Here is a 17,169-nt window from a genome sequence, read left to right on the forward strand (position 1 = left end):
GCTGCGGTAAGCGGCGGAGGGCATCAGAGCATGGCGGGAGGGTGACCCCTCTCCTGTCACCGATAAAGGTGATCTTGCATCGATTTCACCGCAGAGACCACTTTAATCTGAAAGCGGACCGCTATCAGGGTTATCGGGCGGTCCGTAAGTGATTAAATTAAATTACGTTAAGGTGACGTGACTGCCCCACATTCAATCAGAGAACACTTTGCATTCACTGTGAAAATACAAAGCATTCTATGAATGGCAGCCGTGCGTCTGATCTCCTGTGTTCAGAATGCAGCAGGACAGCTGCTGGTACAGGACTCACATATAGTGGAGACCATTGGAGTAGCAGAGTTTACTAGCATCTATAGGGATCCCATAAGTATGGTATATACATAATTATACTGGTTCAAGCTGGACCCATGTAACTATGTAAAAAATTGCATATCTGCGCATATGCGAGGCCTCCTCTCTCCTACTAGCCTACTAGGTGATGTCACTGCCTTCGGCCTGGAGTCCCGGAAGTATCCCCCCCCCCCCCCCCCCGAAAGGTGCCACCGGAGGGGGAGAGGAAACAAATGAGCAGACGTTCCACTTTTGGGTGGAACTCCACTTTAAGTTCTTTCTATCTGCGAAAGCCTTGTCAGTGCACAAATATAGAAATAATTATTTTTGTAAATATTTTATTATATCTTTTCATGTGACAACACTAAAGAAATTATGCTACAGTGTAAAGTAGTGAGTGTACAGCTTGTATAACAGTGTACATTTGATATCCCCTCAAAATAACGCAACACACAGCCATTAATGTCTAAACCGCTGACAACAAAAGTGTGTACACCCCTAAGTGAAAATGTCCAAATTGCGCTCAAAGTGTCAATATTTTGTGTGGCCACCATTATTTTCCAGTACTACCTTAAATCTCTTGGTCATGGAGTTCACCAGAGCTTCACAGGTTGCCACTGTTGTCCTCTTCCACTCCTCCATGATGACATCACGGAGCTGGTTGATGTTAGAGACCTTGCGCTCCTACACTTTGCGTTTGAGGATGCCCCACAGATGCTCAATAGGGTTTAGGTCTGGAGACATGCTTGGTCAATCCAACACCTTTACCCTCAGCTTCTTTAGCAAGGCAGTGGTCATCTTGGAGTTGTGTTTGTGGTCTTTATCATGTTGGAATACTGCTCTGTGGCCAATCTCTGAAGGGAGGGGATCATGCTCTGTGGGGACCATGTTCCCTCAATGAATTGTAGCTCCCCAGTGTTGGCAGAACTCATGCAGCCCCAGACCATGACACTCCCACCACCATGCTTGACTGTAGGCATGACACACTTGTCTTTTTACTCCTCACCTGGTTTCTGCCACACACGCTTGACACCATCTGAACCAAATAAATATATGTCGGTCTCATCAGACCACAAGACATGGTTCCAATGGAGATCTTTCAGAAGTGGGGACAGATAGGGCTTGGGAAGATAACTGTACTCTAAGAGAGTGTTTCTCAACTCCAGTCCTCAAGACACCCCAACAGGTCATGTTTTCAGGATTTCCATTATTTTGCGATTTGATCAGTTTCGCTGCCTAAGTAATTACCACGGCCATTTCATCTGAGGGAAATCCTGAAAACATGACCTGTTGGGGCACCTTTGAGGACTGGGGTTGAAAAACACTGCTCTAAGGTAAGTATAGTATAGTATAGTAAGTACAGTAAAAATGCAATTGCTCCTGTTGTAATAAATCAGGTCCCTGTGTTCAGAACTTGAAAAGATTATTCACCACCAACATAAACTGGGCCATGTCTAAATAATACATGTAATACAAATGTTCATTGTTGACTGTTCAATGTTTTTTCATCCCTGTTCCTTTGGGTTGGCCTGCCAATTTCTATATCATATATACATAATTCCATGGAAAATTAGCATCCAATGAAAACATTGTATTCCCCAAAATGGCTACTACAGTTCACATTAGAGGCATATCTAGCAGCACTTAAAGAGGACTTTAACAGTGGAAATTGTGCCTACAAAAAACAGCAAGCGGCAAGTTTTTCTATATGCAGCCATTCATTTTCTATTTACTATCTTTCTGGATGTGACCTTTTTAATAGAGGCAGAACTTTGCTTCCTCATGTCAGAGATGCCCCTCTAATGACTAGTAGGGCATTATCCAAGAAGCAGAAGAGGTATGGAAAGCAAAGATCCACAGAATGGAAGAAGCAGAAGCATGGAAGTTCTTGCACTGAAGGCACCCTGATACAGCTTATCTGCAGCAAAAGTAAGCACTGCAGTACTGATATCAACCAATCTAGACTGCAAATCTCATGAGACTATTAGTGAGAGAGGTGGTTTCTTAGATAATCTCACACTGCAGCTGTACAGCTAGGAGATGTAAGGCAGAGGAAGATCACTGTTGTTTTTCAGGAGAAACTTAAGACAAAAATACAAAATTCAGAGCACTGCTTGGACACTATTAACCACTCTAGCTGTACCCTATATCATAGTAAACCTTCAGTTTTTAAATTCTGGTCCCTTTGTTCGCTCTTGAGGCTGGTAATCTCAAGAAAAGTCATCATCTTTTTCTACTCCCGGTTATATATCTTTTATCATTCATTTCTGGTTGCAATAAAATAATGTAACATTTAGGAAAGAAGATACAGACAAGCATCCCTGCAGAGGAAGAAATTATAGCAAATATTTCCACTGTCACCATGTATTTTCCTTTAGTGCTAAGATAAGCGGGGATAAATGTAATCCAAACACTAGCGAACACTAACATACTAAATGTGATGAATTTGGTTTCATTAAAAGTGTCAGGGAGATTCCTGGCCAAAAATGCAACAATGAGACTAATGGAAGCTAAGAGTCCCATATATCCCAAAACGCATGAAAACAATACTTTAGATCCTTCGTTGCATTCAATAACAATTGTTCCAATCTCTACCATCTTATTGAATTCTTCGAAGGGAGCAGAACTAGTTAGCCATATTAAGCAAATTAGAATCTGGATCAAAGAACAAAAAGGAATAATGTATATTGGAATCCTTCGTCTCACAAGCTTTCTTATTTTAGCATCTGCTGGATTTGTTGCTCTGAACGCCATGATGACAGTGACAGTCTTTGCTAGTATTATGGAAAGACAAATTGAGAAAATAATGCCAAAGACTACTTGACGTAGCATGCAGGTCACCATGCTGGGACGCCCAATGAATACCAATGAGCATAAGAAGCAAAACATAAGGGAAACAAGAAGGAGATAGCTGAGCTCCCGATTGTTGGCCTTAACAATGGGTGTTTTGTGCTTAACAAGAAATAGGCAAAGTACAGAAAAGGTGAGAAGGCAAAATATAATTGAGATAGAGGCCAGAGAAGATCCCAGTATCTCATCATAAGCCAGAAACTGGATGGATTTTGGAACACATTTCTCTTTGGATGGATTTGGCCATTGATCTTCTGGACACTTAAGACATTCAGTAGCATCTATGGAATAAACATAAGAAAACTGTTGATATTTTACCATATAGTAGGCTAATCAGGAGATGCAATTCAAGGCAGAGTAAGTAACTAAAAAATACATATAATATATAACTTCTTAAAAAACTGTAACCATCATCGTTATCAGATGAATCTAGTTGGATTTGTATAGTACCATTAGGATTGAGGATTTCTCCTTCAGAACATGGAACGCAGTCAAAACAACAGATTTTTTGTCCTTGACGATTGGCTCTTCTGAATCCTTTTGGACAAGGATAACTGCAGACAGAAATTGGGGGCTAATAGTGGGGTAATGAGAAAAAGAATAAGTTAGACAAAGTAGCAAATAATAATAAGTAAGTAGCAAGAAAGTACAATTCAAGAATTATAGGAAAAAAAGGTATGTTAAGCCCCGTACACACGAGCGGACTTTTCAACATCCAAAGTCCGTCAGACCGAGTCCGTCAGACTATCCGATCGTGTGTGGGCTGCAACGGACTTTAGCTTCGCAAAAGTCTGACGGACTTTAGAAATGAAGCATGCTTCAAATTTTCCCGACGGAACTCCGCCGGACCCGGTCCCCTTCGAAAAATCCGCTCGTGTGTATGCTACTCCGACGGACTAAAACCGACGCTAGGGCAGCTATTGGCTACTGGCTATGAACTTCCTTATTCGAGTCGGGTCGTACGTCATCACGTTCGAATCCGTCGGAGTTTAGTGTGATCGTGTGTGGCCAAGTCCGTTCGGCCGAAAAGTCTGTCAGAACTCCGGCGGAACTCCGGCGGAACTCCTTTGGAAGTCTGTCGTACATAAGTCCTCTCGTGTGTACGGGGCTTTACTGATAACTGATTTGTAGTCATTTCTATAAGGACATTATAAATCAAGGGTATGGAATTAAAATTCACAGAGGTCCGGTCAGTAACGTTTTGTTCCATCATGGGTCTGAGTCTCCTATTTGTGGTGGCACCCAGATCTTTCATATCACAACCCTTCCCCACCTGCACATTGCCCTTTACATCACAGCCCCCCCCCCCTTTATACCACAGCCCTTTTCTCATCACAGTCTTTCCTTTATACCATGGTGCCCCTTTACAATACAGCCTCCACTTTACATTACAGCCCCCCTTTACATCACAGCCCCTCCCTTTACATTACAGTGCCCTCTTTACAACACAGCGCCCTCTTTACATCACATCACTGCCCTTTACAATATACCCCCCTTTACATCACAGAACCCACGTTTATAATGCAAACCCCCTTTACATTACAGCACCCCCTTCACAGCTACCCCCTCAGCCCAGTTTTCTTGTATACCAGTGCCCTTCACAGCCCCCTCCTTTCTTGTATACCAGTTCCCTTCACAGTTCCAAGCCAATTCTTTAAACAGCTTAGGAATTTATTTAGTATATAAGTTTAAAACAGCACTAAAAACTTGCATGGAAAATGTTGGAGCACTTGCAGAGTGCTGGAGAGGGTGGAAGACCGCTGGAAAGTCTCTATTGAGGGAGAGAGCGGCGGAAGAAGGCGAGGCCATGCCTTTGAAGCACATTCTGATTAACCAGACACCGTGTGGGTGACTCCCCAGTTTGACAGCCCTGGACCACTCCCACCCAGAGACACACAGACGTGGCTTATCGAGGCTCCAGCTGTGGCTAACACACGGCGCTCGTGAATTGCTCAATGGAGACTTTTTGGCGGACTTCCTGTGCTCCTGTGACACTGCACGTGGAATCTCCTACTCGCTCTAGCACTCTGCAAGTGCTCCAACATTGTTCACACAAGATTTTCGTGTTGTTTTATATTTATAATAATAAATATAAATTAGTAAGCTGTTTAAAGGATTGGCTTGGCTCTCCTCCTTTTGCTTTCCTTTTGTTCACAGTGATCGGGTTCCCTAGCACTCGTCTGGAGCAGCCTTGCTCCCTTTATAGCCTCTATTTTTTTAGACTTTTTTAGAGACTAATTTTTAGGGGTTCATCCCCCAGAACTTTCAATCCTCTCATCATTCACATGGTTGCTCCTTCATGTATCAGCATGTAGATGCATGCCTTTTCATTTCAGTTTTAAACTTTAATCTTTTTCATCAATGGTTTAGCGTTGAACATTATACCAATATTGTGTATGTGTTTCCTCCTAATTTCTCTTCACAGTTCCCCTTTCTTTAATACCAGTGCCCTTTACACCCCCCTCCTTTCTTGTATACCAGTTCCCTTCACAGCCCTCTCCTTTCTTGTTTACCAGTTCCCTTCACAGCTCCCCCTTTCATTTATATCAGTGCCCTTCACAGCCCCTCCCTTTCTTGTATTCCAGTCCCCTTGACAGCCCCTCTTTCTTGTTTCCCAGTTACTTTCACATAGCCCATCTAAAATTTTTCTAATTCTACTTTGCACCGTGGTCAGTGGGCAGGGCGGGGGGGGGGGGGATGTGTCTGAACAGAGGTTAGGCTGCCTAGATTTAACTGTTTCCGGGTGGGTTATTGGTTGCTGGGACCACACTGTTTCTTGGCAGTAAGTAACCGGCTTGGAGGTTAGGCGGTCGTGCGCTCATCCTCGCCAGTGGTCCTGGCATGCTGTGCCTTCTGCCTGCCGGCGGCGATGGCAGGGGGAGGAGTTATCATTGGGAGAGGACACTCAGGCTGCTGGGTGGGGGAGCCGCGGCCCAAATAGGACCGGAATTCAGCCCGGGTCTGCACCACTGTCCGCCAATTAGTGATGCCTGTTATAAAGGATATGTAGTTATTCTTAAAGGGTAATATTTTGTGTAAGTCAGTAGGCACAATTCCCAAGGCTAACCTGCAAAGACATATCATAGATCTTCATTTACAAAAATGTGACAATTATTTTCAGCCAATAAAATATGAATACATACTTTAAAGTGATTGTAAAGTCTTACGTTTAAATTTTATTTTAAATAACAATATGGTTTGTACTTAACTGCCCTGTATAATGGAATTGCACAAAGCAACCCTAAGCCTCTCATCTTCTCGGGTCCCCCACCAGCACTCCTTGCTCCTCCACTTCTCATAGTGCCACCATAGAAAGCCACTTGCTATTATGGCACACCCGGGAGCTTGAACCTGAGCCCTGCTGCCTATGTCTATTGACAAAAACAGTGAGGCTGGCCCCGCCCCTGCTCTCCATCACTAAGTTTGACTGACAATAGCGGGAAAAAGTATAACCCCTGTGACAGGAGTTTATTTAGGCCTCATTCACATAGGAGAGCCTATCCTTACAACTATGCAAGAGGTCATCTTTGCCCACACAGGATGCACTTGTGGTCCATGCATCCATGTGCAGATAGTCCCATAAATGTGTATGTGTGTGTATGTATGTATGCATGTATGTACTATATATATATATATTTTTTTTTTTAAGACACGACTCCCGCATTCAGAGGAACTGTCCCTCTTTTTAGAGCCAAATCTCTCTGTTTGCCTATATATATTATTAAACTAAAAAAAGTTTCCTACTGCACTAAACCTTTCATCCAACCTTAAAATTTTGGCTTTTGAGGGGGCATGGCTAGCACATATGGCGGTTGGCTGCCGGAGATCCGGGCTCTGGAGCCCTGACAGAGACACCAGCATCTGACAGAGACGCAGAGCACTGCTCGCACATACCCGAGCTCCGCACAGCTTCTCGACATCACCTGCTTCCATCACCTGCCAGATGCTGCCAGATGCTGATGGAAGTGCTAGGAGATCCAATCCCAGAAGCTCTTCTCCTCACCACAGCCCTCCCTGCTCAAGCCCAGCCAAAGCCAGGATGAGACTGGACACAGCAGCTGCAGACACAGGGGTGAGTCATGAGATATCCCCAGTCATAGAGCACACAGAGCTCCAATCCCCCATAGCCAGCATCCCCACCTCCAATCAGCCTGTACTGGACACACAATTGAAAGATGCTTCTCTCCTTACACGGCTCCTTCATGCTGAGTTTACTAACATCACCTATAAATTCTCAAAAGAGCTGGCCTTGATGGTCGACAGAGTTAACCAGGTAGAACATGCAATTACAGACATTACCACTACAGTTAATTTTATAATTGACACAAATGAGGAAGGCGAAGAAGAAAGGCACTGGATGCGCAAAAGTCTCCAACCTAGAAGATCACTTAAGGTGAAACAACCTAAAATTAAGGGGGGTGCCTAAAAATGTGCCTGACCAAGACCTCACACAATATGCCAAAGAGCTCTTTCGTTCACTGGTGACAGAAATAACTCCTTTGGAGGTCACATTAGAGTGTATACACTGTATACCTAATCCCTCTTTCCTGCCTAATGAAGTTCCCAGAGATGTGCTCATGAGTGGGCACTTCTTCTCTACCAAAGAGCAAATACTGCGAAAGTCACGCTCATTAGGGAAACTCCCTGATCCCTATGCAAACATTCAAATTTATGCTGACTTCTCCAAATACACCCTGGAACTATGCAGGCAGCTACATACGGTTAGCAAAAGACTCTATAACAACAACATAACATATAAAAGGAAACACCCCACCAAACTAATTGTGGAATGCAATGGAGCATCATTCACCAGTACATCTTTAGAGAAGGGTCTCTTACTGAATTGGGCATCATATCCACTCAAGCCCCCCAATCTGGAGCTCACAACCTGCCTGACAAAATTCCACCACCCTGGTTCAAATCTCAGTCTGGTCCATGCACCAGAAACCACTGACACCTAGCTAAAGAAGGTGCTACCACACTCAACCACTTATTGTCTCTCTTATGCCACGTACATATGACCGGACTTTTCGACAGCAAAGGTCCGACGGAACGAATCTGTCGGACAATTAGATCGTGTGTGGGCTCCATCGGACCTTTGCTGTCCAAAGATCTGACGGACTTTAGAAATAGAACATGTTTAAAATTTTTCGACAGGAACTCCGCCAGACCCAGTTCCTATCGAGAAATCCGTTTGTGTGTATGCTAGACCGATGGACAAAAACCGACACTAGGGCAGCTATTGGCTATGAACTTCCTTATTCTAGTCCGGTCAAACGTCATCACGTTTGAATCCGTTGGACTTTGGTGTGATTGTGTGTGGCCAAGTCCGTTCATTCGGAAAGTCCGTCGGGAACGCCGCCGAAAGTCAGTCGGGAAGACCAACGGACCTAGTCAGTTGAAGAGTCCGGTCGTGTGTACGTTGCATTAGTGGCCCCTTGGCCGCCATGCTAGTTTCATTTGAACTGTTTCCTCCCACTCTGGATATAGCAGCCCTTTGGTTCTATAAAAGCCAGTACAGCTATGAAAGTTTTGTTCTTGTACCCTGTTGACACCTTTTTTGTTTCACCCTCCACGCATGAGACCTCAGAAAACTACCTAAGAGACTACCTTGAAAAACCAACTACCACTACACCCAGCAACCATCCTGAGCTCCACCATTACCTACTGACCTCCACTGAAGGAACAACTGCCTCCTACCTGAGCTGACCTGTGAGTACAATGTATATCTTATTAGGGATGAACTCAATGTTCAGGTCGAATTTAAGTTTGACTCGGACATTGGGTGTTTGCCCGTTTACAGAACAGCGAACATTATGGGGCGTTTGCAGGAAATGTGAGTGCTGCGGAATGCCCTATAAAGCACTGCAATCTTGCAGTGCATTGCTGTATGTTGAATGGTCAAAGCATGCACCTGACCTGCATGCTTTGGCCAATCACAGCACGCTCTGCTGAGAGAGCCATAAATGGCCAAAGGCAGGGGTGCCTTTGGCCAATCCTGGCTCAGGGGAACTAGGTCCACGCCCCACACCATATAAGGCTGCTTACATGGAGGCTGTGTGTAGTGTTGTCGGCATGAACAGAGAGATAACTTGAGTTAGATTAAACAGGCAGGTTACTCAGTTAGTGGCAGTATATTTGATTATATATATATTATATATAATATATACACCCTATTTATCAGCGTTAGGGATGAGCTTCGTGTTCGAGTTGAACATAAGTTCGACTCGAACATCGGCTGTTCGCCCGTTCGGCGAATTCTGAACATTATGGGCCGTTCGCGCCAAATTCGTGTGGCGCTCACGGCCCACAATGCACTGCGTCATCGCAGTGCATTGCTGGCTCATGATTGGCCAAGCATGCACTGTGACCCCGCATGCTTGGCCAATCACAGCGCCAGCAGCGAGGAGAGCCATGATTGGCCACAGGCAGGATGCCTGTGGCCAATCATAGCTCAGGCTGTGTAGTGCACGCCCCACACTATATAAGGCCGCCAGCGCGGCGGCCTTGTGTAGTGTGTTGGCGTCTGAAGCAGTGGGTGTTCTGTGTACCTTCAACACAGTACACACCGATCGTTTTCGGCCAATTTTCGATCTTGCTGTTGTGTAGTGGTTGTTGTCTGCGTGCCCTGACCGCAGTATACACCGCTATATTCACCTCACCTATATAGCTAGTGATCTATCTTATATATCTGTATATACCCCTTTATCTCTGGTGTTCTATACTAAAGGCATCTGCAGGAGTTAGTGGGTGTTGTGTGCCTCCAGCACAATATACACTACCCAACTGCTGTTTTACCCAACTCCCTTCAGGCCATTACCATGTCTGGAAGGCCAGCAAGGAGAGGCAGACAGGCGCGAGCCGATAAGAGGGCAAGCAGGCTCTGTGTCTAAAGACAACAGTGCTGGTCGTGGACGCGGTGCATTGTCATCAGCACGTGGCCATGGGACACGCTTGTCCTTCTTTTCGGCAGCTGGACATGTTGAACCGCAACATGCCAACGACTTGGTAGAGTGGATGACCAAGCCCTCTTTATCCTCCTCATCCTCTCTCACCCAGTCTCAGGGTACTAGCAAAGCAGCTGCCAACGCATCGTCTTCCCTCGTCTCAATGTCATCATCAGTGACTCCTTCCCTAGACCCACCACGTCCTCCTGAGGAGTCTCCTGAACTCTTTGAGCACAGTGTTGGGTACATGCTCCAGGAGGATGCCCAGTGTTTTGTAGGCTCTGATGATGACACTCAGCTAGAGGAAGGCATTAGCGTGAATGCAGAGAGAGGGGATGCTCAAGAAGGACAGCAATCTGGTAGTCATGTTCCACAAGCTGCAGCATATTGCCAGGTTTGCTACAGCGATGAAGGAGGGGATGATGAAGGCACTGACTCCACGTGGGTGCCTGGTAGGAGAGAGGAGGAGGCACATGTCCAACGAGGCAGGATGACCCCCGGGGGCCAGCTTAGGGGCAGCACACTGACTGAATCACACCGCAGAGCTCCACCTGTGCAGGGCGCTGCCTCTGTGCGTTATTCTAAAAGTTCTTTGGTGTGGGCCTTTTTTGAGACAAGTGCATCAGATCGCACCGCTGCTATTTGCAACATATGTCTCAAGCGTATCTCGCGTGGCCAAAACATCAGCCGCTTGGGCATCACATGCTTGACCAGACATATGTTGACCTGCCATGCAGCTCGTTGGCAAGCGTACCTCAAAGACCCACACCAAAGAACAAAGCGGACCTCTCCTTGCTCCTCATCAGCTGGCATCTCCAACCCCACTAGACCTTCAGTCCTCTCTGAAACCTTCTCTGAGAGGAATGAAGGTGTAGAATTAGGTGTGTCACAGCCAAGTGCTTCCGGGCACTCTGCTAGCAGTACACCCATGTCCGATTATAGCAGGCAAATGTCCCTGCCCCAGCTGCTGGACCGGCGAAAGAAGTTCACTCCCAGCCATCCACATGCCCAGCGGTTGAATGCTAGCTTGGCTAAATTGCTAGCACTTCAACTGCTGCCTTTTCAGTTGGTAGACTCGGCCCCCTTCCGTGAGTTTGTACAATGTGCGGTTCCTCAGTGGCAGGTCCTCAAACGCCACTTTTTCTCACGGAAGGCGATTCCGGCTCTCTACCGGCATGTGGAAGGCAATATCCTTGCCTCGCTGGACAGGGCGGTCAGCGGTAAGGTGCATATTACCGCTGACTCATGGTCCAGGAGGCATGGACAGGGACGTTACTTGTCTTTCACGGCAAATTGGGTCACTCTTCTGGCAGCTGGGAAGGATGCAGGACAAGGTGCAGTAGTGTTGGAGGTTGTTCCGCCACCATGCCTCCAAAATGCTACTATTGGTTGTGACACACCTCTCTCCTCCACCCCCTCCTCTTCTTCTTCCTCCATGGCCTCTTCCAGTGCTCTGTCCTCAGAATCAGCGGTGCTCCGTAGGCGTTCCAGGGGCTATGCAAGTACGCAGGCAAAACGATGCCATGCCGTGCTTGCGCTGGTTTGTTTGGGGGACAGGAGCCACACTGGGGCGGATGTTTTGTCAGCTCTGCAGGGGCAGGCCGAGAGGTGGTTGACGCCATGCCAGCTTAAGCCAGGAATGGTGGTTTGCGACAATGGCACCAACCTCCTCTCCGCCCTCCGACAGGGACAACTGACCCATGTGCCCTGTGTAGCTCACGTCCTTAACCTGGTGGTGCAGCGGTTCTTGGCAGGTACCCCGGCTTACAGGATGTCCTGAAGCAGGCCAGGAAAGTCTGTGTGCATTTCCACCGATCATTTAATGCCTGTGCTCAGCTGGCTGAGCTCCAAAAGGAGTTGAACCTGCCCAAGAACCGCCTTATATGTGACATGCCCACCAGGTGGAACTCAACGTTGGCCATGCTGCAGCGGCTGCACACGCAGTGCCACCCATCACACAGGAAGAGGATGAGGAGGAGGAAGAGGAGGAGGAGGATGATTGTGTCAGCATGGAGGTGGAGGCTGGCACTCAGCATCAGCAGCAGCAGTCTTGTAGGGATGATTTACAGTCCCAAGAAACACGTGGACTTGTACGTGGCTGGGAGGAGGTAGCTGCGGATCATGTTGACCCAGAGGACTCCGGACCGAATGCCTTAGCTAACCTACGCTGCATGGCCTCCCTGATCCTGCAAAGCCTGTGGAAGGATCCTCGTATTCTTCAGATCAAGGAGAGGGACCATTACTGGCTGGCCACTCTCCTTGATCCACGGTACAAGGGTAAGGTTGCCGACCTTATCTTGCCATCGCAGAGGGGAGCAGAGGATGAGACATCTCCAGGAGGCCTTGCAGAAAGGTCTGTGCAACGCGTTCCCAGAGACTGGGAGGTTACAAACTCCTGGTCCTGGACAACGTGTTGCTGAGGCATCGGTCAGAAAGAGCGGTGGAGAAGGTGGCCGTCTGACTGATGCTTTCAGACAATTTTTTAGTCCGCAGCCCCAAGGTATGATCGGTTCCAGCAACCATCGCCAGCGTCTGATTTACATGGTGCAGGAATACCTAGGGGCAAGGTCAGACTTGGACACCTTTCCCACCGAAAATCCTCTGGCTTACTGGGTCTTGAGGGTGGATCACTGGCCAGAGCTTGCACAGTATGCAATTGAGCTACTGGCCTGTCCTGCATCCAGCGTTCTTTCGGAACGCACCTTCAGTGCTGCTGGTGGCTTTGTTACCGATCACAGGGTGCGCCTGTCCACCGAATCAGTTGATCGACTGACCTTCATCAAGATGAATCAGTCTTGGATCACCCACAGCTACCAAGCACCTGAAGCTGATGTAACCGAATAATTTTTTTTGAAATATCACATCCCTTCAAGACTGCCTATGCTGATGCTGAGTGACTGTCCAGTTATGTTGATTGTCTATCCTCTTCCTCCTCCGCTGATATGTTGGAAGAACATTTCTGGTTCTGTGTGATGCCATCAGCCAAATTTTTCTGCCCGTTTAACAGGGGCGTTTAATTACAATTTTTGATGCAATGCTTTGCAGCAGGGCTAATTCCTGCAATAAAACTAGAGTATATGGGAGAGGTTGCAGTGTGGTGGCACCAGCACCAGTGCCTAAGGCCCAATTTTTCTGCCCCTGTTTAACAGGGACATGTAATTACAATTCTTGATATAATATTTCACAGGAGGGCCCCTTCCTGTGCCCACCCAGAGTAACTGTGAGGACTTATAGTGTTGTGGCACCAGCACCACAACCACCAAAGGTCAATTTTTCTACCACTGTTCAACAATGGCATGTAATTACAATTCTTGATATAATCGTTCACAGCAGGGTGCTCCAGCTCCCACCAAGAGTCACTTTGAAGGCTTACAATGTTGTGGCAAAACCAACACCTTGTTCCGCCATTTCTGCAGAGCATATAGGGCAGGCCCCTACTTTCAAACATCCAACTTACAAACATCTCCTACTTGCAAACGGAAGGAGACAACAGCAAGTGAGATGAAAAAAAATGTACGACAAAACAAATTATACAGGGGTGATACCCTTCCCTATGTTTTCCAAAAAGCTTAAAAATAGTTTTTTGGACTGGAGCTACACTTTAAAAATGTACCAGTTGAAAATTACAAACAGATTTAACTTAACACAACAAACCTACACAGTCCCTGTCTTGTTTGCACCGCCTGTATACTGCTGTTCTGAGTATATAGGGCCTGGGGGCCACACGCATTTCCTTTTTTTAATATGGGTACGGGGTTCCCCTTAATATGCGTACAAGACCCAAAGAGGCTGGTAATGTTCAGGAAGGGCTACTCATGCCATTTTTCTCAATGATTTTCAACCATATTGCAGGAACCAGATATAACATTAAAACCGCAAGCAGTTTAAATGATGTTATTTCCGTTTAATGTCATTTTGTGCAGGGACTGTTCTAAACACGGGAAACACGTGACACTTCACAGGCATACTACAGACACCCCCCAGGCACCATATTTAAAGGAATATTTCACTTTGTTTTTCACTTTAAACGTCATTAAAATCAGTGTTCCCGCCAAAACGGCCATTTTTAAAAACATTTTAGGCATTGATCCATGTCCCCTGGGGCAGGAGCCAGGTCCCCAAACCCGTTTTAGGACAGTATCTTGCATATTAGCCTTTAAAATTAGCACTTTTAATTTCGAACGTTCGAGTCCCATAGACTTCAATGGGGTTCTAAAGTTCGTACGAATTTGGGGTCTGTTCGAAAGTTCTGGTGCGAACCGAACCGGGGGGTGTTCGGCTCATCCCTAATCAGCGTATAACACGCACTTTTCCCCCTAAAAACAGAGGGTAAACCGTGCCTGCATGTTATACTCCTTGGACAGTGCTGCCATACTTAAAAAAGTTAAGAAAATACCACTCACTGCCAGTCCCCTCCCATGCACCGCCCCCCTACGTCACCCACAATGGCCGCTCTCCTCCTCCCGCTCTGCCTTCTCCTTGATTGTAGCTTTAGATTGGCAGAGGAGGCTTCTGTGTGCCTCAATTGATGCCGCTCTCTCGCAGACCCAGTCATGTGACTCTCCTCTGCTGTTTCATTGATGGTCACATGACCTCTCACCTCCTCCAACTCCTCCTCAATTGTAGCTTTTGATTGGAGGAGAGCGGTCATGTGACCATCAATGAAACAGCAGAGGAGAGTCACATGACCAGGTCCACAAGACAGCAGCACCAATTGAGGCACTCAGAAGCGCCCATCCACAATGAAAGTGACACAGGGGAGCAGCGCACGAGAAAGGGCTATCAGCAACACCTTCTCAACCTCTAAAGTTATGCTGGCAGCGCTGTCCCAGGAGGCTTTATAATGAAACGTTTTTTTACTGAAATTTCCCTCTAAAAATCTAAAAATCAGGGTGCGTGCTATACATATATACGTATATATATACATATACACTCTGCATTTCGCATAGACTATATATTCAGTGTTTACTCAATATTCAGACAGCGCAAGCAGTTATTAATATATATATATATATATATATATATACACTCTACATCCAATGTAGCCTATATCTACAGTGCATTCTGTAGTATACCGTTTTTAATTCACTTCAGGCGGTGTACACAGTCTCTAATACAGTTTCTACAGTTTTTACTACACTTCTGGTGGTGTAGACAGTATACAATACAGTGCAGCCATTGTAGAGTTTCTAATACAGTGCAGGCAGTGTACACAGTATCTAATACAGTGTGTAAAGTTTCTACTACTTTTCTGATGGTGTGTGTACAGTTTCTAATACACTTCAGGTGGTCTACATAGTATCTAACACAGTGTACAGTTTCTACTACACTTCTGGTGGTGTACAGAGTATACAATACAGTGCATGGTCACATCGCCAGAGGAAAGCCATAACTTCACAAATGGCACAAAGTATCAGTCATTTGGAGTGATGAGACCACATTTGGAGAAGAGTCAAAAGGTATGGTGTACCTTTCATCATAGGCCTTGTTGACGCTTCTCCAAATCCTACTGTGAAACACGGAGATGGATTGCTGATGTTTTGGGGATGTGTGGGCTACAAAGGCACAGGAAATGTGGTCAAAATTTACCACAAGATGAATTCAGTATGTTATCAAAAAATACTGAAGGAACATTTGCATTCATCAGCCAGGAAGTTGAGCATGGGACGTACGTGGACAATCCAACATGACAATGATCCAAAACACAAGGCCAAGTTGACCTGTCATTGGTTACAGTAGAATAAAGTGAAGGTTCTGGAGTGGCCATCTCAGTCTCCTGACCTAAATATCATTGAACCACTCCGGGGAAATCTCAAACGTGCAGTTCATGCAAGACAGCCCAAGAATTTACAGGAACTGGAGGCTTTTTGCCAAGAGGAATGGCATCTGAGAAAATAAAGGGCCTCGATGCTACCGGGGTTAGTCAGCTTCAAAGAAGGAGACTTCTATGTGCGGCCGCTGCATCGCTACGGATATGGAGTGTGCGTTCACTTCACAGGCTCCCAGGCGTTTTTGTCGTCCCTTTGCCTTAGGAGCGGTCATCCTTCATTTGGTCCGATGCAGAGCCCTATCTGGAGTATGGGAGGAATGCAATCCCCCCCTAAAGAACTGACCCGGCTACGGACTGTGCCTTATTCATTCATAGCCCTTTCTACTTAACTTGGAGCCCCCCCCCCACCCCCCGAAGTGCTGGACTTGGAATTCGTACAGTAGCTATTCCCGGTTATATAGCCGTTTACCCCCTCTCCCCCTTTTTTTTTTTTTATATATATATGTATATTTTTTTTGCTTGTTTTGTTTTTATTATGCTGCTTTGCCCCCCACTATCTTTGTCCCTTGTGATCATCAGGGACTTAACCATCACAATGGGAGCATTGGTCAAGGGGGTAGGCGCCCACCCAATAAATAGCCGAGGCACCGGGGAACTAGGGTCCATGACGACTAGGTGAGGGGTAGATATAGTGGTATTCTGACAGGTCAGGAGGAAAGTTAGCTGTAGAATTTTCTTTTGTGTTTTAGCTATCAGCATCAGTGGTGCCTTACTATCCTGAATGGTGTGGGGGTCGAGGCAAACGCTGGATTACATCAGGGAGTGGTATCCCATTCCTTTCTTAGAGCAGGTCCTAGGCCCCTAGGTGGGGGAGACTACAGCATAAACCCTCGTTAACTAATTGATTTTAAGTTAAGGATTAGGGTGCCGATGAAGCTGGGTTTGAAGCTGGAAATCATCACGGAGGAGCTATGAAACTCTGGATACAGGTTAAATAAGTTACTGGATTATATGTTTGGGTTTACTGCTTTTATTTGTATTGTTTTTGACACTGTTTCTTCTTATGCCTTATGTTTATATTTCTCATGAACACCCGATTATGGATGGTCTAGATTTGCGCATTTCGGTCTCCTGGAGCTCCCCCCCACGGATGGGGCTTCAGGATACCGGAATACTAAGATACCGGTCACAGAGAGATCCTCTTCGGGGTGTGTAGTGGACAGTCAGGAGTCTTGTGCTCGTGGCTTCCACTGGGCGACTCTGAAATTATGT

The 17,169-nt window shown here is 46.2% G+C and overlaps 1 protein-coding gene across 1 annotated transcript in view; it reads right to left on the reverse strand.

The window, feature by feature from the left end:
* Nucleotides 1–714: 714 nt before the first annotated feature.
* Nucleotides 715–17,169, reverse strand: part of LOC143943357 (extracellular calcium-sensing receptor-like) — a 42,423-nt gene continuing 25,968 nt past the window's right edge. The window contains exons 4-5 of the mRNA XM_077465084.1: nucleotides 3,631–3,754; nucleotides 715–3,461 (exon numbers count right to left, since the gene is read on the reverse strand). Coding sequence (XP_077321210.1) covers nucleotides 2,554–3,461; nucleotides 3,631–3,754 — 1,032 coding nt within the window. The 3' untranslated portion in view covers nucleotides 715–2,553. The remainder of the gene's footprint in view (nucleotides 3,462–3,630; nucleotides 3,755–17,169) is intronic.

This window comes from Lithobates pipiens, unplaced genomic scaffold (assembly GCF_037356315.1).
Source record: "Lithobates pipiens isolate NorthernLeopardFrog02 unplaced genomic scaffold, aLitPip1_a1.2 Scaffold_30, whole genome shotgun sequence".
NCBI classification, from domain to species: Eukaryota; Metazoa; Chordata; class Amphibia; order Anura; family Ranidae; genus Lithobates; species Lithobates pipiens.